The following is a 24,031-nucleotide window of genomic DNA, read 5'->3' as shown; positions in this document are numbered from 1 at the left end:
CAAAGATGGAACCCCAGCACCTAATTTGAAGAAATGTTTCCTTATCCTAATAAATTCAGTGTTAACAGGAAGGGCAAAATATTTATTAAATTTTTAAAAAAAATTTTTAAGAGTAGTTACCTAAAAAGTTTGTAAAGTTGACACAACAGTGGCAAAAACTTAAAGAAAAACACGTACGTGTGATGATTAATTTAAATTCAAAAACACAAATTTTAAATGGACATTCAATATTGTCCAGTAATTATTCAATGTTTACCTAGTAAGTTTGTTGTCTACCTCTCTGAAAGCGTATTTCCAACCTTTTCTTCTTTCCTTCAATTTGACAATCTTCCTATCCTCCCCATCCTCAATATCTAGTAACAATGAGGACACTGAAGTCACCAGAGACGCCTCTTTTCTTCCCACCAGCAAACCTACAGATTTACCTACACTTGTACCTACCTGCTACCTTCCCACTAATTACACTGCAAGTCTCACCTCCTAAAGGTTCTCTCTTTGAGATATGGAGCCTAATCCTTATCTTCTCAAGGACTTCACTTTATCTTTCTTATAATTATTAGTCAGTTATTCTCCTCTGGAACATTCTATAAGCAAACAATCACGTGTCCAGTGTAGCGAAGTGAAGACAACATTTTCTTAGGCCCAGCATCTATCTATGGCTCCTTCCTTTTGTAAAGAGTTAGGTATGATAACTGTCTCTACTCTATCACCTTCAATTCCCTTCATTTTTTGAGTTCTTTTCCCCAAATGAAAAAGATAAATAATCGATTTAAGTTATAAAGTACATTATATTGAATATCCATAAACCCACCACCCAAAGCAGAAACTAGAATATTATCACTGACTAGCATACATCTTGTGCCCCATACCTATCCTATCCCTTTGACTTCACACCCCCCCCCCCAGAAAAAAAGTACTATCCGAATGCTCTTATCATTCCATTGTTTTCTGAAAGAAGTTTTCACTAGTTTTGTATACTTAAACAAGATATTTAACTTCTTGTTTTTAAACTTCGTGAAACAGAGATTATACACATTATTTTTCTAGAAATGGTTGTTTTCATTCAATATTGTACCTCTAAGATTCATCCATGTTTTGCATATAAGTGGGGCTCATGCATTCCCACTGCTGTGTAACACTCCCTGTATGAATACACCACTAACTTTTCTCCTGTTAAGTAATATTTGCGTAATATCCAGTTCATAGCTTTCATGAAAAATACTGCAATGAACACTCTTGTACACAATTCCTGGGCCACATGGGGAAGTTTCTCCAGAGTATACACCTAAAAGTGGAACTGCTGATAGTGCACGATGCAAAATGTTAAAATTATTATATCATTTTAGTTAATATGACCTACTTCACATCTCAACAAGCATTCATATCCTCCAAAACACCTGATATTGTTAAATTTCCTGTTTGTTAATCCAATGGGTAGCTAAAAAATGATACCTCCTTGTGATCTTAATTTACTAATGATCTATGTATCTTTTGATATTTTTATTAATATTTCCTCTTCAGTGAATCATCTGCTCAATTTTTTGAACATTTTGCAATTAGACTATCAGTTTTTCTTCCTGATTTCTAGGAATTCTTTATATCCTGCACATTAACACTCTGTATTCTATAAATACATTCTACTAGTTTCTTTCCTTTTCATTTTCAGTTCCTCTTCTTTTATTTTCCCATCATGCCATTCCCATCAAGATCTCCACGACAATGGCTACTGAAATGGTGCTATGAGCAACACCCTTGCCTTGCTCCTGATTTTGGGGGGCGGGGGGAGGGTGGAAGTTAATGTTTCATTACTAAAAATGATATCTACTGATTTATTTTGGGAGATACATTTTATCAGGTCAACTGTTCTGATCTTAGTTTCTGAGTTTTTATCACGATGAGGTCTTGAACATTACTAAGTGATTTTTTTTCCTGTATCTACAGAATCTATCACATGAATTTTCTCCTGTATTCTGCTAATGTGGTGAATTACATTTACAGGTATTCTACATTAAATCACTTTTGCATTTCTGGAATAAACAGATTGGTAATTGAGTTTTATCTGTAAAGAATATACTTACAAATTCAGATTTCCAATAATTCTGTTTGAGATTTTGACATGTATGTTAATGAATGATATAGGTTTATAATTTTCTTCACATACTCTTTTGGTATTAGGGTTATACTGGCCTTAGAATGATTTGGAGAAATAGTTCTTTTTCTATTATCTTGAAGAGTGGATCCTTGAAAGTTTAGTTTAAGAGAATCTGGCTCTAAAACCATCTGGATTAGGTATTTTCTCCACAGTAAGATTTTAAACTACTAATTACATATCTGTAATACGTATAATATTATTCAGGCTTCCTACAAGTTTTGGTGAATTCTATTTTTCTAAACATTTCTCAATTTCTTCTAAGCTTTCAAATTTACTGCTACAAAGTTCATCGTACTATTCTTAGTCTATCCAATCTTTAATGTACTTGTGGCTGTATACACTTCATGGCTGTATACACTTCTATATGTCAGTATTATCTATTTGTGCCTTGCCTTTATTTTTTTGTTCACTATCCAGTGGATTGCCTATTTTTCTTAATCTTTTCAAAGTATCACCTTCTGATTTCTTTGATCCTCTCTATCCTGTTTTCTAACTTACTGAGTTTTGCTCTTATCTTTCCTAATTCTAATTTTTATTCCCTTATTTTCCTTATTTTAATGTTCCTTTTCCATTTTAAGTTAAATGCATGGCTTCTCCGTTTTCAAGTTTTCTTCTTTTCTAATGTACGTATTTTATAAAGATAAATTTCCCTTTACCAATTTCACTCCAATCCGTCAAATTCTGATTGGTGGCATTCTCAAAACCGGTAAGTTATGAGCATTTTAGACCTCAATTGTAATTTCTTTTTTGTCTTACTGGTAATTTAGAAGGATGAATAATTTTAAATGCATGCATTTTTAAATTCTTTATATTTTTTCTGGTCTGTAGGATATTGATTCTTTGAAATGTGTTAACCTGTGCTCTGCAGCCTAGTCCATGCTCAGTTTTTGTGTGTTTGTGTATTCCACAAACTGGACTGTTCATTAAACCAGGCTTAAATCAGTTGTTCAAATCTGCTAAAGACAGATGAAGTTCTTATATCCATGAATTACAGGCAGTTGAGAAAAGTATTAAAAAGTTTCCCAAAATGATAGTAAATTTGTCAATATTCTCTAGTTTCGTTACATTTTGACTTACATATTTTGAGTCTATTTTATTAGATGCATTCAAATTTAAAACCGTTACATTTTACTGGTAAACTGGACTTACTACATACTGACCCCTCATTCTCGTCAATAATGAAGTCTACTTTGCTAATGCTAATGTAACTGTTCCATTTTTGTTTAGTTTGCATTTGCTTGAAATACCACTGTCTATCCTTTTATTTTCAGTCTGTATACCTATGCTTTAAGTTCATCTTTTGTAAAACACATTTAACTTAAAAAAATTCCAACTGATTTGAAGCTTTGATTTTTATAAGCAGAGATTAGGCAATTATATTTATTATAGGACTTGTTCCATATTACTTTTACCCATTTCTTTTTTTTCCCCGTTTTAATGATTTTTCTCTTTCTTTACTTTTATTTGGATTGACTGTAAATATCTTTTTCCATGTCTTAATTCCTTTTTTCCTCCTCTACAGGTCTCTAGTACATATACTCTTTATTCTTATGTCAAAAGTTAACTTTGAACCCTCTCCCAAACAATATAATTCAACTTTGATCTTCCCCCTTTCAACTTAAATACCATTGCTGTCCACTGTTTAGTTCTGTCCCCTCACTTTTACTTTTTTTTTTTTTAAGTGTATTTATTTTGAGAGAGAGAGAGAGAAAGAGCAGGGGAGGAGCAGACAGAGAAAGAGACAGAGAGAGAGAGAGAAAGAGAGAGAATCCCAAGCAGGCTATGTGCTGTCAGTGCAGAGCCCAACGAGGGGCTTGATCTTCTGAACCGTGAGATCATGACTTGAGTAGAAACCAAGCATTAGACACCCAACCAAACGAGCCACCCAGGCACCCCAACTTCTATTTTTTTTAAATGAATTACTGGGCTTTATTACTGTAGGGTATCAATGCAAGTAGTTGATGACCTCCACATCACATATCTATATATCTCTATCTCAATCTCTATATATCTCTATATCTATCTATATCTAATTACAGTCCAGGATCTTTTAAACTTAAATATCAAAGTGTCTACTTACCATCTACACTGTATGTCTAAATAGCACTTAAAACTTTCAAAAAAAGTTTTTACTTCCCATTCCTCTCCCACACCTTCTCATCTCAGTCAGTACAGTAATAACTACCTAAGGCTCAAACCAAAAAAACCTGCCATAACTGATTCCTCACTCTCCCTCATCTCACACCCAATCTACCTTATTATTGATCACTCAAAAACATGCTCAAACTTGTTTACTTTTTTTAATCCTCACTACCATCCCCCAGTCTAATACCCTAGGCCAACCTTCCCCTCTTTCGTACTTCAATCTCCACAAAGCAACTAGAGTGATCTTATATAAATGTGTGGCAATTAACTCTTCACTTAAAATCTCCCTGCTCTATGAATAAATTCCAGAGGCTATCTATCCTGCATAGTTTGGTATCTACGCACCTCATCTCATGTCACTCTTCCTTTCACTCATTCACTTCAGTCCCACTACCTTCATACATGGCAAGCCTTTTCATTTTCAGTATCTCTGCTCTTACCTTTCCTTACGCCTAGAGAGCGCTTCCTCAACCACTAATTCTCATCTTTTAGAGCCCAGCTCAAAAGTCAGTTCCTGAGATAAGTAGCCCCTGGCCACTCTAATGTAGGCCCTACCAGTTACCTTCTATGACACAAGAGTTTGCTTTCCTTTACCGTAACCATCGCAGTTTATAATTTAGCATGTTTGTATTTTGTTTAATATCTGCGTCTCCCACCACATTGTGAGCTTCAGGAGGGAATCTTAGTTTGTCTTGTTCATGGATATAATCATGGGATCCAGCACAACGCTTGGTACATATTAAATGCTCAATAAATATATGTTGAATGAATAATTACATCACAAATTATATATGAAAAATTTACTAATAGTAAACTAATAGTGATTCAAGAAGATCAAACATAAAATCACAAAAGAAAAATAAACACCATTTCAATCACTGTCAATATCAATTATGTTTGTAAACTTTCTTTACAGATTTTCTGATGTATTTTATTTCTTACAGAATTAATTTCAAGCTGGAAACTTAAACCTTTGAGAACAAACTTTACCATTAGTCCAAGTTGAAAGAGTTAAGAAAACCCATTTACCAAAATAGATTCCATGAGAGACTAAAAATTAGAACCAACCAATTATCAGGAAAAAAAATTTAAATTAACAAAGACAAACTACCTCGGAAAACACAAAGCCAAGGTTTCACAATACCAACAACCTTTAAAAGAATAAGCTGTTTAAATTTTTAAACAACCTTTAAAGGAATAAATAAGCCAAACATCAAAGAGTTTAAAAAAAGCACACATTGTTTTAGCAAAGCAAGTATTAAACTGTTTTTGAGACAAAAAATGAGACAATCTGCACATATGCATCTCAACATAAAAATCCTATGTCAAATATTAGCAAGCAGAATCCAGCAGCTCAAACATTTCATGACTATATGATCATGTTTATGTCAAGAAGCAAGGGTAAGTGGCTATTAGGAAATCTAATAATAAAATAATTCCTCATGATCATTAGGTCAAAGGTGAAAAATCACGATAATCATTTCCACTGACACTAAAAAAACTTTAATAAAATTTAACAAACATTCTTGCTAGAAACCTATAAAATAGTAACGGGGGATATTTCCTTAGTGTGATTTAGAAGAAAACAAATTGTGTGTGTGTGTATAAAATCAACCTAAAAGCCAGAATCATTCTTACTTGGGAAATATTAGAGCAAGGGTTGTGAACCCATGGGTTATTTCCAGCCTGCCACCTGTTTTTATAAATAAAATTCTACGGGAAGACAGCCACACTCATTCATTTATATACTGTCTATGACTACTTTCACGCTGCAACACTGGAGATGAGTAGCTGCAATAGACACTGGCATATGAACTGAAAACACCATCCAGCCCTTCACAGTGTAAGTTTGACAACCCCTGTAGTAGAGCATTCTGATTAAAACCAAGAAAAGACAAAGGTGTTTACCATCAATCACTGATTTCAGAAATAACATCTAATGCGATTAGGCAAATATTAAAACTTCAACATTTGTAACTTTCTCTGTTTCTGTGAATAAATCACTGATTTCCATCTTGAGGCTGCCCTTTCTCCATTGTTTGGCAATGGCAGCTCTAAACTCATGCCTAACTCAACCAAAAGAATCTTTTAAATGCCCTAATTTTCTTTAAAGCAAAGTAGAAATGTATACTGTATCTCAATAAAAGATAATTAAATTACTAAAATTTTCAATTTAATTATTCTTTGTAAAACACCAAAAGCACTGGGGTGCATTGATCTCACGGTTCGTGGGTTCAAGCCCCATGTCAGGCTCTGTGCTGACAGCTCAGAGCCTGCAGTCTGCCTCAGATTCTGTCTCCCTCTCTCTCTGCCCCTCCCCCGCTCACACTCTCTCTCTTTCTGAAAAATAAACACTAAAACAAACAAACAAACAAAACACCAAAAACATAATGAAAAAACTCAGGACTTACTCGTCCTACATAGGGCTTGTATATGGGATCAACAGCATATCCAACATTTGGAAGTGACGTATACCATTCTTGTACAATACATATAAATAAACTTCACTGTTAAACAAAACATACCCTTCCTGTAGAGATAATTCTTGGTTTTCTTCTTCAGGACCACTGCTATCACTCTGTAGTTCAGGTTCATTCTCATCTTTTCCTGGCAAAGTCTCCCAGCTTTCATCACTTGACGACTGATCTTTCTCAGTACCAGAAAATCGATGAGGCAAAGAAGCAGACCACTCGCCATCACTGCATTCTGAACTGCAAATTCAGAATAGAAAGAAAATAAATTGTCATTATAATCGTCATTATATGTGCATTTACCATTTGAAGACATCGTGGTATCGAATGGATGACTGATGCCACACGATTCATCAGGTGCTAATTCAATTTAAAAAATATTTTAAAATAAATACAGAAATAAATACATTCAGCAGAATGTAACTTTTTCAAATGAATATAGCACATGGCAAGTTACAGAATTATCGATTTATGATTTTCTTCACTAAAGTAAGTAATTCCATGTTGCTTAGAGGTTCTTCATTTATTAGACATATTTCTAAATAAAAATTTAAATATAATTTGGCAACCATAAATTAAATGCTCTGGAATAAATAATAATAGATTTATTACTCATCTGACCTGACTAAAACAACTTTCTAATTACATATTGACAATGGAAATCCTATCCTCTATGAATAAATTTCTATTACCATCTTTTAAAAGCTTAACTGTTTTTTCCTTCCTTTTTTACACAAGATTTTAAAAGGAAATTCAAATTCATAAAAAGCAGCAGAGACAAATCTTTACTGAAGTCCTTTGGTAGGACTATGAACACAAAATAAATTTCAATTCAAGAGAACATTTAGATAAGGAACCAAAGGGATGATAACAGGGTTAATGAAGAACCTCAGAAAATGACTTGGTTGTATTTAACTTTGGTTAATTTGGTTTCATTTAATGACTCTTTAAGTACTAGTCATCTTGTACTACAAAGGTTAAAATATTATTAATGGTGAAAATAAATCTTAAATGCCCCTTCCAACCGTATCAACCATTCTGGTCAAGAATCCCCTTAAAAACTTCCCTTTGTGCCTTGATTTTTGAGAAACAAAAAATTAATAAATTTTAGTTTCTGAAAGAAGTGATAATTGGTAAGAAATTACCTTTTCTTTATGATGATATATTACTAATGGTTATATTATTGATATATTAACTAGTCTATAATGAGTTCCTCCTTCTCTGAACAGATGAATCCAGGAGATCAAGATGCTATTAAGAAAAAGCGGCAGTAATGTAAGCTCTGAGGAGTTAGAAGTAAAAAAAAAAAAAAAAAAAAAATCAACTTCCAATTGTCAGTAAATGATGGGCAGCAGGTCACATTCTTGAGAAGGAATTTTACATAGCTCTGGCATAGCAAGTAAAAGGTGTTCCTTCAGTTGGATAGAAGCCCAATTGCTTATATTTTGTAAAATTTTCTCTAACCCAAAAAACAATCTAAGATCAAATAAATCAGTTCTATACTTGCTCCAGTATAAAAATTTAACATAGAAAATAGTTTAAAAAGACTTTCTGAATGAAGTTTCCTGGCCTATGAAACCTCTCAATTTTATTTAAAAAAATTTTTTTAATGTTTATTTATTTTTGAGAGAGACAGAGCACAAATGGGGGAGGGGCAGAGAGAAGAGGGAGACACAGAATCTCAAGCAGACTCCTGGCTCTGTCAGCACAGAGCCTGATGCGGGGCACGAACTCACAAACCGTGAGATCATGACATGAGGCGAAGTTGGATGCTCAACCGAATGGCCATCCAGGCACCCCAAAACATCAGGGGTAAGCTCTTACTTTTTTGTTTTAACGTATATTTATTTTTGAGAGAGTGAGAGAGTGCAAGACAGGTAGGGGTAGACAGAGGGGAAGAAAGAGGATCTGAAGCGGGCTCTGCACGGACAGCACGGAGCCTGATGCAGGGCTCCAACTCATGAACTAAATAAACCTTGAGATCATGACCTGAGCTGAAGTCCGAGGCTTAACTGACTGAGCCACCCAGGCGCGCCTTAGACTATCATCTTTAAAGCTAAATTACCAGCTCCAATTTTGACATCTTTAACAATTCAGCTAAAATTTATTAATTTGTAGCAATTTTACTTAAACAAAAACCTCAAATTTTAAATTTTATGATCCTGTCCAGAAAAACAACACCTAAAAAGTTTGTAATATTTTTTTTTTTTTGCTTAATGAAATAACTGATGGAGTATTTACAAATTTTAATATAAAAAGCATGCTTATGATCAATAGTCAATATATTTAAGAAGCCTATGTCACAGACTGGTGACATAGCCTTTCAGACAAATTTGGTCCTTCTACCTGTTTTTTTATGGTCAGTGAGTTACAATTTTTTTTTTACAACTTTATCTTTAATTTTGCCTCTTAGCAAAATCTAAATTATTTACTATCTGGTCCTTTAGGAAAAAAGTCTGCAGATCCCTGGCCTGTATTATTACTACTCATTATACATAACCTTCACCTCTAAGTAGCTTTTTTTTTTTTTTAATTTTTTTTCAACATTTTTTATTTATTTTTGGGACAGAGAGAGACAGAGCATGAACGGGGGAGGGGCAGAGAGAGAGGGAGACACAGAATCGGAAACAGGCTCCAGGCTCCGAGCCATCAGCCCAGAGCCTGACGCGGGGCTCGAACTCACAGACTGCGAGATCGTGACCTGGCTGAAGTCGGACGCTTAACCGACTGCGCCACCCAGGCGCCCCAAAGTAGCTAACTTTTAATATAACCTCAGCCCTGACCACTTGGCTTTCATAATCACTAACTGTGCACCAAACATTTTTAGATTTTCACCCTTTTCAAAAGTTATAAAGCAAAACTCATCTGACAGGTAACTCCTTTCTTGAGTTTCTTTCTAAGGGTATTTCCCTACTCCCAAGCTGAAAATCACAGGTCTTTGACTCCTCACAAAACCCCATGTTTAAGTCCTTTTTATTTTCCATCCCTTCTGTAAAATGACTTTTTGTCCATTTCTCCTAAAAACCCTGGCTCAAGTATTTTCCTCTAAACCTACACCTAGACAGTCAATTATTAATCATTGTCCCTAAGTTTAATCTCACTCAATTCACTTAAAAGATGCATTCTGGGGAGCCTCGGTGGCTCAGTCGGTTAAGCGTCCAACTTCGGCTCAGGTCATGACCTCACAGTTTGTGAGTTCGAGCCCCGAGTTGGGCTCTGTGCTGACAGCTGAGAGCCTGGTTCGGATTCTGTGTCTCCCTCTCTCTCTGCCCCTCCCCCTGCTTGTGCTTTGTTTCTTTCTCTCAAAAATAAATAAATGTTAAAAAAAAATTAAAAAAATGTATTCTGAATTATTGCTATTGCTTCAATTTATATCAAATTATTCCAAATCCTTCACTTTTTTCCTAAACCAGTATTTCACAAAATTCAGCCATCTGCCTACTGCCCTCACAATTTTTGCTCCAGGTGTCCACTAATGCTGTGTCTTGAGGTTCAGTAGTTGAGGACACAGGTTCTGGATTCAGTCTGCCTGGTTGTGAATACATCACTTACTAAAGCTGTGACGTTACTTAACCTTTCTGTGCCTTTATCACCTCACACACCAGGTGTATTTGATAGTAGTATCTAATAACTCCCTGAGTTCATATAAGAAGCAAATGAGTTAATATACACAAAATGTTTTAACAGTGTCTGATAAATGATAACCCATCAATAACTGTTAGCAAATCATTTTTAATATTTTTTTAATTTAAATGCTATATTTCCTTTTCAGATCTACAAAGGTATTTAAGTGAACAATGTAGATAAAATGTTTAGCACAATTTTTGGAAAATGGTAAAGGTGACAGTTACTTTATTATATAAGCTGTGTGCTTAGACATTTCAATTTCAATTGGATTTCCAACAGCACACCACCATTTTTCTTTCTTCTCTACCACAGAAAATCTACTCTAAATCCTTGGTTTGTCTTACTGAATGGAAATATCAGCTTTCTGGTCACCCAATCAACTTTAGTTTTAGTGTCTCTTTATACCAGGGGTCAGCAAACTATGCCCTGACCCATGAGCCAACTCTGGCCACCTGTCTGTTTTTTAGTGGCCTGGAAGCTAAGAATGTTTTTATTTTGTTTTGTTTTGTTGCATTTTTAAGTGGTTATAGAAATACCTATATAATACCCTTGATTTTGCCTTTCAGTCCACAAAGCCTAAAATATTTGCAGACCCCTGTGGTCCATCCAGCGAAGACACAGCAAAGAAGAACCAAACACAGGTAAATGGAAGAGATATCATGGAGCAGGAAAGGGTGAGCAAATTGCTCAGTAGTAGCACTAAAGTAAAACAAACAAAAAAACAAAAAATGGTACCAAGAAAAGTCAATTGGATTTGAGAAACAGGAGGTCACTGTTCACATTATAGAATATACAAATACTACTAGGAGTTAAGAATTCAATGCATTTAAAAGTGCAGAGTGCAGAAATAGAGTGGGTATAGGACATTTATTCTGAGAATTCAACAATGGAAAAGAAAACAAACAGGCAATTGGTTAAAGGAAAAGCAAAATCAAGTAAGGGTTTCCCCTCAGGATTTAGAAAAATTACAGAATGTGGTAGAAGGAAGCAACTTTGGCATAAGAATAATAAATTCAGGGGTCAGATACGACTACAGATGCAGATTGAGAAAAGTCACCACCCTTCACTGAAGAACAAATTAAAAACAGAAATGGATACTAACGTATCGTAATATGGAGAAGAGGAAAACAAGAAAGTTCAGATTTAATTATTTTACTATCTCTAAGAAAGCAAGAAACAAAGTTATCTACTAAGGGTGACAGGAGTATATGGAACTGAAAGCAGAAAGAGAAAAGATTTAAAAATAACTTTTCAAGGAGAATAAGCAACAGAATAAATAGCACAAAACAATCATGGAATAGTGAGAACCCTTGTCCTGGAATATAAATGCAAATTCGTTAAACATTTTTAAATTCTCAAGTACCACTTTGATTTTTATACAGTTTTTCAATAGGATTGTCTCCTATTAGCATTTAGAGCTGTATTCAAAAGCAGACAACTATTAACTTACTCAAATGTTACATTTCACACATTCAACTGTGAACAAAAAACCCACCTCTTTTCACATATTGGATACAATTACATATGATTTCTAGACAAAATAATTTATGTAGTATAAATCTTAAGTAGAAATAAGATATAGAAGTAAAAGCATCCAAAAGCAAGCTCTTATTCCTCAAATCCCCCAAGGAACTGGTTTGTTAGTCTTTCCTGGCATTTTCACATTGATAAAAAATCAACTATATAGAAGCTAAGAGAAAAGTGAATTTTAGATAATTTTGTTATCTGAGGATCAAAACCACCTTTTGAATTTTATTGAAAATACTCTGGATGGACATTATGTTAAGATACATCATATCTGCATTTTCAGACAGTATAGTGAACATAATCTAAGCAGTCTGGGACATTTTACCCCTATTAACAGTGAACTGTTACAATACAGTGATACAAATGGTAGTTGTTCAAATCCATAAGGCTGCTTAATTTAGCAAAGTCCAGATGGTTCTTTCTGAATTGTGCCTGCCTTTTACAATTTTCCGGTCTTTCCCCTAAACATCAGAATATTGTAATCTATAACCCCTTAAAATGTCTGAGAACAAAGCTATTTATGCCTAATATACTCCTTCTAACTTTTATGAACTTGGAAACAAGATAAAAAGCTAAAATGTTAAAGCATATGCTTTCAGATCTTTGCTTTGGCTGCTCATAGTTGCTTTATTTGTTGGGAATACATGGATATCAAAGGAGCTCCTTCTTCATGGCTCTCAACTAACTTATATAGAAGTGGAAAGAAACTTAATTCAGTCTCATGATAATTATCTGTATATTCTGTCTTCCTCATAAGGCTGGTGAACAGCCAGGGAACGGGGATCATTATTATTTGCATTTACAGAGTACCTGGGACAAAGTCTGACATTTAGAAGGATTTCAATAAATCCTTTTTGAATATATCAAACTGAAATCAACTAATTGGCTAATATTCCTTTTATTTTCCCAACATCATCAATAACAAAAAGTTGTCCTGACATTTTTATCTCAGGTAAGGTTTTTAACTTTTATTCAATGTCAAAAGCTCTGAAAGAAACCTCAAGTGGTATAAGAAATAGTCAGCGGATGGTATGCCTCTTCCTTCAAACAGTTAGGTCCAAGGTTAAAATGTGCTGGCATGGTTAAAAGGTTCTTTTAAACTCAAGATCTTGTCCTCAAACAGTCATTAAAGTTCTCAGGGTATATTTCAAAAGAGCAGGATGTTAACCTTAGCTCTTTGGTCTAATTCCAAGTCTGGTAATTACATACTGCCTATTAAAATTCCCCTCACAATTCTAATTTAATAAGGTGGTGTTCAGTTACTATCAAACAGCTCAGAGCAATTCTACCAGCTGCAATGTTTAGTCCATAAAGTGTAATGTTTCAGGTATGATTAAGTGATCATTTAAAAGTTTTCAGGAAGAAATGGATCATGCATTCATTCAAATACTTTTCACTTTTAAAGAAAGTATGAGCTATACATATTTTTGAACTGTATTTTTTAAAAGTGGCTAAAATTCCTATAACTAAAAACGTCACAGTGATTTTAGTTATGTTCTGTGTAAGAGGGTTCTATTTGCAGCTATTATAATACAAACATGGCAAGAAAAATTTTCAAGTAAAGCATCTTTAAGTTTTACAAAGCAGAGAAAACTCAGAAAGAATCTTACAGACTCAAGGGAAAGGATGTTTATACTTTCCTTCTCAAGACACTTATTGTAGAATCACTATTTCCCCATTTTTGCAATCTGCTATTATCAGAACTCAGCCAAAGTATAGTAAAACATTTAGTAGATGAACAAGTGGCAAAAGGAAACTAAGTTGGACAGTATGGTTATTAAACTTCAACCTTTATCTGAAACCATATTAAAAGGCATTCTGGCAATTGTGATCCTTTGCAGGGAGCTGAGAGCAGAGGAACTGGAAACAGTAGCATAGAAATAGAATTACTCTTCAAAATTGTCCAGACTACTGAAGTGAGGTCCTAAACATATCTCAAGGCTTGCAGATGCAAATGTAGAACCATTATCCTTGAGAAGTTATTCTTGTGATGGTAGTTTTCAAAAAACAAAAACAAAACAAAAAACCCTAAGTATTTCTGGTATTTCAATGTGTCTTAAAGACTGCCCCAGGGGTGCCTGGGTGCTTCAGTCAGTTAAGCATCCCACTTCAGCTCAGGTCATGATTTCAAGGTTCCTGGGCTCGAGCCCCACATCAGGCTCTGTGCTGACAGCTCAGTCTGGAGCTTGCTTCAGATCCTGTGTCTCTGACTCTCTCTGCCCATTGCCTGCTCATGCTCAGTTTCTCTCTGTCTCTCTCTCAAAAATAAATACACATTAAAAAAATTTTTTTACAAAGAGGTGCCTGGGTGGCTCAGTCAGTTAAGCATCCAACTTTGGCTCGGGTCATGATCTTGCAGTTCATGGGTTCAAGCCCTGTGTTGGGCTCTGTGCTGACAGCTTAGAGCCTCGAGTCTGCTTCGGATTCTGTGTCTCCCTCTCTCTGCCCCTGCCTCACTCACGCTGTCTCTCAAAAATAAATGGAGAAAAAAAGAGAAGATTGCTCCAAAATTAGTTCCATCTTTTAAGCACACCCTAACTTCAGGCTCTTTAAGTCAATATAGAACTAAAAAGTCAAAAGAAAAAAAAGTTTCCATTAACTGTGTTTTTCTCATCTGTATATTGTTCGTAAAAACCTATCATTGTTTAGAATATTGACATATCACTTAAGGAGACAAATTATAAATAAACATACTAAAACAATACCCTATAACTGTTAAAAGTACAACCGTCATTCCAGGCAAATAAAATGCTAATGCTATTGACCAGAAAAAACAAAAAAAAACAAAAAAAACCCAAAAAAACAAAAACCAACAACTTCAAAACCAAGAGCCAAGAAAATTACTCTTGAGGTTACAATGCAAAAATTTCATCAACTGAATTAGATGACATTAGGCCTGACTATAAAACGCACACACAAAAAAGAGGTTTTTATTATTTTTGATCAGTGGTGCCAATGATGAAGGAATGGCCAAATTAAATTACTTCCTTCAGGAAAGCAGAAATGTAACTGTGGGAAAAAAATCTTACACTTTCAAAAAGGTAAGCTATCTAAGATTAAAAATTGATGTTATTATTTTTTTCAATAGTAATCTAGAGGTATACCAAAGGTTTACAATCAAATCCAAAAATCTTAGGACTGAGTATGTTTTGGAATTCAGATTTTTTTCTCCGAGATTTACAAATACTACTTAATAATTCCCAGTGGGGTCCAAGTCAAAAACTCAGTAATCAAACACTTTGATATTTCTGCAGCAAACTGTTATGACTGCTTCAAAAAAGGCCTTGTATTAGTTCAGATCCAGATCTGCATCAAATTAAGTTAACACCAATTTAGGTTTTGTTGTCAATTTCCATTTTAAGAATTTTGTGGACCTTAACTGAAAAAACAGAATTAAGTTAGGCCAAAGTTCTTAACTCATTTTACCCTTAAGCTTAAAAAATAGTAGGTTATATAAATATTGTCTGCCAACCCTTGAAGTTTACAAACTTAAAAAGACAGAAACTACGTTTCTACAAGTCACTTACACTATATTATAGAAGTTTTATCCATCTGCCCAAAGAAACCAGATATATTTTATTAATTTTATGATGTGAAATAAAATACATAAAATGTATTCATATTCAAAAGGAAAAACTTCTTTTGTAGTACTTTCTAGTTGAAAAAAGTAACCGTATTTCTACAAGTTAATAAAATCGTGAAACTGCACTGTAACTGAGCATAGGCAGTTTCAACTAGCTCAAAAGGTTATGTGAAAGTTTGGACTCTAGGGTAATGAAAAGAAGATGGACAAAGAAATTTTCCATTTCTCTCTTCTTTCTATGGTCTTACAGTTTGGGGGAAAAAAAGGATTCTATGTAAGAAGAACCAGAATGCTTATTTAAGAAAGGTTGTATGTTCTCTTAAAAACTGTAAATTTGGACTGGGCAGTAAGGAGATATGCAAATTCCAGCTCCAAAATTTACTAGCTTTGTGACCTTGAGAAATTAACTCTCTTGTGCTTCAGTTTCCTCATCTATAAACAGGGCAAATAATAATATACACCACATAGAGTTGTGACCAAAAATCAAATGCTAAATAAAAATAGGTGAAAACAAACAAAAAAACACAAGTGACAAAAGGAGCAACAGGAGGAACAGAGAAACAGGTGACATTAATAAATATTAACAAAGTTAATCCAATATTATCAAAATTTGCTGTGATCTTACTTTTTAAACCCAGAATGGGTTAACATAATTTTTTTTAAAATACAATAAATGTTTCCCTGCATTTTATTACCTGAAATACTATGAACTAAAATAATTGATATCTGTATCCTTTGTAATAACTAATTATCATTATCTGAACTTACAATTTCTATAAACTCCTAAAATGCTTCAAAGAAAGTTTCTGTGAAAAACTAACCAGTAGTTTGCATGTATGGTTAGCATTCAGTAAATAGGCATATTTGCTAAGTCAAAATATCTAATTCCCTGACCATGTCAGAGCCCACCCATCAAACATAATGGTACCAGAAATAAACCACCTTGCTTATTACGCAATCTGACAAAGCACTGCATGAAATCTTACCTATCTTCATCTTTGTCATACAGTTGGTAATAATCTCCACAACCATTCCAAAAGGTGTTATCCACAACTTCTTGCCTTCCTGCTGTGGCTCCACTTTCTGCTGTAATTTGGTTATGTTCTGTTTCCCTGTGTGTAACTCTTGAGTAAGGTGGATCCAAGAACATGCAGTCATGTTCTCCATCGTAGTCATCACATTTTATTAAGAGGTCATCTGAGCCATTTTCCTCAACTTCCAAAGCCTCCCTCCACCTCTGAACACTTCTTTGTTTAGCCTCATGCCTATTAAAACCTGTTTCTTGGTCCACCTGGCTTGAACTTATCAATTTCCTAACTTTGGGTCTCACTACCTGTTCAGGAGAACTTCCCTGGTTCTTGTTCTTATCACTCGTATTTTGTTCACTGCAAATATGCCCAGGAGCACACACTGAATCTTCAGTTGCATTTTCTCTCTGACTCTCCTGGCTAGTATTATTTTCTTGTTTGTTTCTAACAACGTCATCTTCAGAAGAGGAGCTCTGAAATTCCTGATTGCTCTGATTGACAAACTCAGTATCACCAGTAGAACTTTTGACTAACGGTGCTGAATCTAACTCTTCAAATTCATCTCTTACTTCACAGTTAAAAGAGGGAACTGGTGGTGAAAGACCAGTGTATGCCTCTACCTCTCCATTTGCCAACTCAAATACTGTATTGCTCAGTGCTTCCTGATATCCACCACCTTCCACAACTTCTGCAGAAAGCTGAAGACGGTCATTGGCCTCTCTGTGTGTACCATCTGGGTCGTAAGAGTCAGTATGAACCAATGACATTCCATTTTGTACACTTGAAGCATCACAAGCTTCTGGAGTATATTCTCCCTCAGGGTGATTATGAAGATTTGTACTGCTTCCTAAAGTCTCCCTGCCTTCCTCACTATGATGTACTGCAGCAAAGGATGGACTGCTCTCAATGGTTTGATTTAATGTTGTATCACAAATGGGAATTTCTGTTTCACTTTTTTCAAACGAAGGGTCGTTGGGTAAAGAAGAATGAACTTGATCCAATGGACTGGAACCTTCATAGAGAACAAAGAAAACGTTTTTGGAAACATTAATTTTAGATACAATTTTATTTAATAATGACTATTTAAATAGATATTATGCCAATCATTACTCACTTGAATATGAGTGAATTTCTGACAGGTACTTCTATGCCCCTGAACTTAACTGAGAGAACCCACTGGTCACCCTATGAGTTCATTTATGCCATTGTATAGCCATTCAATATCTTCTCTCAGATGTCTTTTAGAAGTCTTTTAGCTAACTGCTAATACCTAAAACATTCTGTAAAAGACATTAAAAGGAGAGGCTACTGAAAAACTACACAGTGAGAGGCATAAGTCAAGTCATAGGGTAACCAATGTGCCCTTCTACTTGTTAAGGTGCGCAATTCAAACTTCATTTCTTTTATTATGTGCAAGTAAAAAAAACTTCACAAGTACTTTTGATAGATAAAGGAACAGGTTACACATCTAACAGAAATGAAACTCTATTGTGTTTGATGTCCATTCAGAAAATTGTATCTCAGTCTCTAGATATATTAGATTTCTACACCAAAATGGATTTTTTAATACACCTATAATGAGTTACCTTTACATTATGTTACAGCTATGATTGCAAAACAACAAAAAAGTCAACATGTTGACTCTGCCATAGTTTGTCAGAATCTTGAGAAAAGAATAAAATCAGATCTGTTTTATAAATCACTTTAAGCCTATCTTTTATCACTACTAATGTAATAATAAATAATGAAGACATCTGAGATTTGCTGGAACAAAAATTTATAAAAGAGCAGTCTTGTCATATCACAGAAAGGCTTCTTTAACAGAGTGAACTCATTAACTAATAATTCAGATTCTTACTTATAAATGACAGTAAAAATAATTTACAATTAGCAAATTTTCTCAAGACCAGAAGACTACACTCTAGTCCAAAGATGTGTAATTACTACTTGGATATCTGCAAAGTACTTTTTTTTTTTTAAGCTTATTTATTTACTTTTTGAGAGTCAGAGAAAGCAGGAGTTGGGGAAGGGCAGAGAGAGAGGAAAAGAGAGAGAATCCCAAGTAGCGTGGAGCCCAATGTGGGGCTCAAACCCACAAACCATGAGATTGTGACCTGAGCTGAAGTGATGCTTAACTGACTGAACCACCAAGGTGCCCACTGCAAAATACTTTTTCAAACTACTGAATAAGAGATTTTAATTAAATAACTATTACTCGACACTTGTATTTCATAAAATGGTTTTAAGAAATTAAATTAGCCAAGCTAAATTATTTAGGGATACAATTAACACAAGAAAGCTATTAAACATAATATGCAGGGAAAAATATATTCAGTTCACATTAAAAAGTTTTTGATTGAAAAATAAATCTCCACTAGCAGAAGGATGTCATGATACAGTTATATTTTAACAACTGGCTGTATTCTATTTTCTTCCATGTTTAAATGTATATATCGTTCATATTAAATTTAATAAAAATATCAGAATAGAATTTCTTGATAGGATATGTATATTTGTATTCATAGACACAGAAAACCCACACATAATTTCTAATATTATAAGATCAATTCCTACATGCTTATTAATAGCTCTTATATAACTCCATGTTGCATACCTGAGGAATTTTCCTTTGGAACATCGTCTAGTTCCAACACTTCATAGTCATCACCAGCCCGACCTAAACTTCTTTCATGCCTGGTCATACATGGTTTAAAACTGACATATGCATGTCTTCTTCCATATCTCCTGCCTGTGATTGTCTGATATCCTCCTGCTGGTTTGGGCCAGGCAGCCTTGCTGGATTCTTGATCCATTACTGAAAAACAGAGTTAAAAATAAGAGAGGCATGAAATGACCTTTACTCCAGTGACCAGTAGAGGTAATGTTTAAACATATATGCTACTGCTTGCCAGATCATCTGCTACTGAACATTACATGCACCTTACTAACATTGTAAGTGTAAACATGAATATTAGGTTATGAGAGTTAATTGGCCTCTTTACCCCCCAAAATAGCTTTTAAAGTTTGGCACTTTTAAGATGTCTCAGAGTTTTATAATATAACGTACCCAAAATGATTTTTCATATGCCAAATTCATAAGTCATACTGCAAAAGCTCATTAAGAATTAGACAATGATCCTCCAAATTATCTAAGTAAAGTACCTTATGTATAAATGCTTAACACACATTTGCTAGATTAATTATTAGCATATTACATTAATTAGCACAATTACATGCGTGTAATCTGCACAATTACATTAATTGTGAATACATTTCTATCCAAGGTAACATGCAACTTCTTTAAATGGCATCTGTACTATCAGGAAGAAATAACTGGACCATAATAAAACATCCCAAAGACTAGGGTCAGATAAAATTATCCACAAGAAAACAGCGATGAGCCAAGTCAAAGACATGCTACCTCACCTTTCAAAACTACAGTAAACATTATGGTAGCAAAACCCATCAACACTTTAACAACTATTTAAATACTAAGTTCTGACAGCTGAGGGATACACAGTAGTAAACAGTAGCACCTGTAACTAAGTAGAACATTACCATATCTCTCTCTCTATATATATAAAAGTGTAAGTTTCTTTAATCAATGATATTTTACATATACTATACAAGAACTAAACATAGTATTTAAAAAACAATTTTTAATGTTATTTTTGAGAGAGATATAGCATGAGTGGCGAAGGGCAGCGAGAGGGAGAGACACAGCAGGCTCCAGGCTCTGAGATGTCAGCACAGAGCCCAATGCAGGGCTTTAACCCACTAACTGTGAGATCAGGACTTGAACCGCCATTTGGGATGCTTAACTCACTGAGCCACCCAGACACCCCTAAACAAAGTCTTATCTCACAGTATATAAAATAGTCAGTTAATGGAAAAGTTACATATTTTTGTTTTACTGCATTAAATAAGTAGAAATGCTTCCAAGCACAAATAAAAAACAAACATGTATTTATACAGTTATCAAGTTTTACATTATATTATTTAATCCCTTCAAAAGCCTTATGAGGCAGATACTGTACTTCATTTTAAAAATCAAGAAATTAAGAGTAAATTAAGTATTTAGTAGCTTGTCCAATAATCAAATAGTATGACTCCAGAACTAGTGCCCTTAACAACTCCTCCAAAGGAATAGTCTCCAAAACGGAAAGCACAACAGAAGCCAAGGGAGGGTACAAAAAATATAACAATTTTTATTTATACTTATTTTCATATCAAAAATTAGAAATTAAGCTTTAAAATATTCAATAAATGGATCAAAAATGGCCTTATATAAGCCCATGATCCCAAATGGAGGGTATTACGCTAAGTGAATTAAGTCAGAGAAAGACAGATATCGTATGTTTTCACTCATATGTGGAACTTGAGAAACTAAACAGAAGACCATGGGGGAGGGGGGAAAACAGTTACAGAGAGGAAGGCAGGCAAACCATAAGAAACTCTTAAATACAGAGAACAAACTCAGGGTTGATGGTGGAGGGGAGAGGGGAAAATGGGTGATGGGCATTGAGAGGGCACTTGTTGGAATGAGCACTGGGTGTTGTATGTAAGTGATGAATCACGGGAATCTACCCCCAAAACCAGGAGCACACTGTATACACTGTATGTTAGCCAACTTGACAATAAATTATATTAAATTAGTTAATTAAAAAAAAAAGATGATTCCATGTCATGTATGGTACTTAAGGTATCCAGGGAGAAAAATATAAAATCCTTAATGTAGAGGGACTGACAAAGACACTCTGCTTACCTGCTGGCTCTTTTTCAGTATATTGTGACATATATGGCAGTTTTTGTGTGCCCAGTTCAGTGCAATTATGGATGTGAATTAGTTTTTATTCACACAACGAATAAGCTGCAGAAGATTCCTACAAGGAAACCGCAGATTAAACAAAATATTAATAATATAAGCACAAAATAAAAATGACAAAGTAATACTTCTGGTGAAGCACTTTGTTAACCCTGTAATATCAGAAAAATACAATCAGATCTGACAATCCATCAAAAAAACCTTAAAACTATCAAGATAGCTATTTGAAAACTTACATCTCCTCTTGAAAAACCTCTTGCTGTAAGCATGTATCATCCTTAAGACTGACATGATTAACAGTACATTCATAATTTAAAAGTAAAGCAAATATATTGGAAGAAGTGCTGACTGAAGTATGTGACCAAACTATCTGGGAGTCTACTACACTATGCTATCTTTGCTTCTGCATCAAGCGCTATATAGTTTCTTTAGCTCTGGCATTGTTAAAAGAAGTCAACCCTAGGAATACAGACTGTATTTTCAAAATATATAATGGCTTATGACAATTATAAATTAACGTGTGTAAGGGCGCCTGGGTGGCTCGGTCAGTTAAGCATCAGACTTCAGCTCAAGTCATATCTCACGGTTCAGGAGTTCAAGCCCTGCGTCACGCTCTGTGCTGACAGCTCAGAGCCTGGAGCCTGCTTCAGAGTCTACGTCTCCCTCTCTCTCTCTGCCCCTCCCCCATGCACACTTGCACACATGCTCTCTCTCTCTCTCAAAAATAAATATTAAAAAATATTTTAAAAATAAAATAAAAAATGTGTGTAATAATATACTTATTCTTTACAATAGTCAATTAACTATTCAAATATTTTGATTCCAAATAAGAACCTATTCTACATTAGAAAAACTAAAATTTGTCATGTAACAAATATAAAAAGACCTTCTGGTTTGAAATTAATCCATTTACTACTTCAAAAGTTGCAACCTGGGCTCTTTTAAAAGTTTGGTAAGGGTTATGTTTTTATTTAAACAGCTTATTTACGTAAACACTGAAGCTATTGCTAATTTTATACCACCACTTATTAGAAGATGATAGTTCTGCAAATGAGGTTAATTGTATTGTTATCTGTGAAACCACAGATAGCTCTATATTAACATACATCAGAGTACAAACACACATTCTCCCATATAAATTATAAATTCAGCAACATGTTATGATCCTCTAATATGTCTGAACCAAATGAGACTGTTAGCAACAATCTTACTAAAGAATAGCTTACCAAAAAATATTCTTAACATGGAGGCAAAAAGATAAGCTCTAATTAATACTGTTTTAATACTAGGAAAAATGATCTGAAATAACTTGAATCTTCAGTCATAATATAGTACATGACAATCGTAAAGGATGACCATGCGTTTAAATTCATAAGTATTTCACACAAAGTCTTTTCTTTAGAATAAAGCTTTATTTTACTATGTTCCCGGCATTATTTTCAGTGCTGAGGCTTCAAATAAATGAACAAAGTAGACAAATATCACTGCCCTCCTAAAATTACAGTATGTGGTACACACACTAAACAAAACAAGGAAGTAAATATACGTTAGACAATAAATACAAAGGAGCAAAAGAAAGCAGTGAATAAAGGGTTGCTGGGGGTGTGCAATTTAAAATAGGGTGGTTAGGGAAAATCTCTCTGAGAGGGAAGCATCTGAGCAAACACCTGGTAAGGGAGACAGCCATGTGTAAACCTAGGGAGAGAACATTTCGGGCAGAATAAATGAAAGTTCCTGAGGTGACAACTTCCAGAAGTGATCATAGCAAGAAGTGTGGGATGGAATGAACAAGACAGAAAGCAACAGATGAGGTTAGAAAATTAATTAGGGTGGGTGATAGGGGGTGAGATGGAACAGGTCACATAGGCCTTTATAGGCTAACACAAGAAATGTAGGTTTTATTCTGAGTGAGCTGGAAAACCACTGAAGAGTTCTGAACACAGAACAGACATTACCTAACTTCTGTTTTAATAGGGACACTCTGGCTACTATTTTGAATAGAGTGAAGGGGAACAAGGTCAAAGGCAAGGAGCCTGCTTGCAAAGCTATCAAAATAATATTGGCAAGAGATCACAGTGGTTTAGACCAGGGTAAAACTAGAGGTGGTGAGAAATGCAGATTCTGAATATACTGTGAAGGAAGTGCCAACAAAATTTTCTGATATAGATTATAAAATAAGGTAAGGAGTTGAGGCTGACTCTAAGTTCTATAGCCTGAGCAACTGAAAACAACAACAACAACAACAACAACAACAACAACAACACAGTTACCATTAACTGAATGAAGTAGGAAAATTTGTGAAAGATGCAGGTTTGGAGAAAGTATCTTCAGTTCAGTTTTACATGTATTAAGTCTGAGATATCTATCAGACATTCAAGCAGAAATGTTAAGTAGAGGGGCACCTGGGTGGCTCAGTCAGTTAAGCATCTGACTTTGGCTCAGGTCATGATCTCACATTCATAGGTTCAAGCCCCATATCAGGCTCTGTGCTGACTGCTCAGAGCCTGGAGGAGCATGCTTCAAATTCTGTGTCTCCTCTCTTTCTGCCCCTCCTCTGCTCACACTCTGCTTCTCTCTCTCTCTTTCTCCCTCTCTCAAAAACAAATAAACATTAAAAAATTTTAAGAAAGAAAGAAAGAAAGAAAGAAAGAAAGAAAGAAAGAAAGAAAGAAA

The 24,031-nt window shown here is 34.7% G+C and overlaps 1 protein-coding gene across 1 annotated transcript in view; it reads right to left on the bottom strand.

Annotated features, from left to right (window-relative positions):
• Window positions 1–24,031, bottom strand: part of PJA2 (praja ring finger ubiquitin ligase 2) — a 68,806-nt gene that overhangs the window by 27,549 nt on the left and 17,226 nt on the right. Inside the window, exons 2-5 of the mRNA XM_040447023.1 lie at window positions 21,299–21,416; window positions 19,148–19,348; window positions 16,492–17,545; window positions 6,823–7,008 (exon numbers count right to left, since the gene is read on the bottom strand). Coding sequence (XP_040302957.1) covers window positions 6,823–7,008; window positions 16,492–17,545; window positions 19,148–19,348; window positions 21,299–21,329 — 1,472 coding nt within the window. The 5' untranslated portion in view covers window positions 21,330–21,416. The remainder of the gene's footprint in view (window positions 1–6,822; window positions 7,009–16,491; window positions 17,546–19,147; window positions 19,349–21,298; window positions 21,417–24,031) is intronic.

This window comes from Herpailurus yagouaroundi, unplaced genomic scaffold (genome assembly GCF_014898765.1).
Source record: "Herpailurus yagouaroundi ecotype Mexico unplaced genomic scaffold, PumYag 29, whole genome shotgun sequence".
In the NCBI taxonomy this organism is placed as follows: Eukaryota; Metazoa; Chordata; class Mammalia; order Carnivora; family Felidae; genus Herpailurus; species Herpailurus yagouaroundi.
The sequence above is the reverse complement of the archived record's forward strand: the minus strand, read 5'-3'. Positions and strand labels throughout refer to the sequence as shown.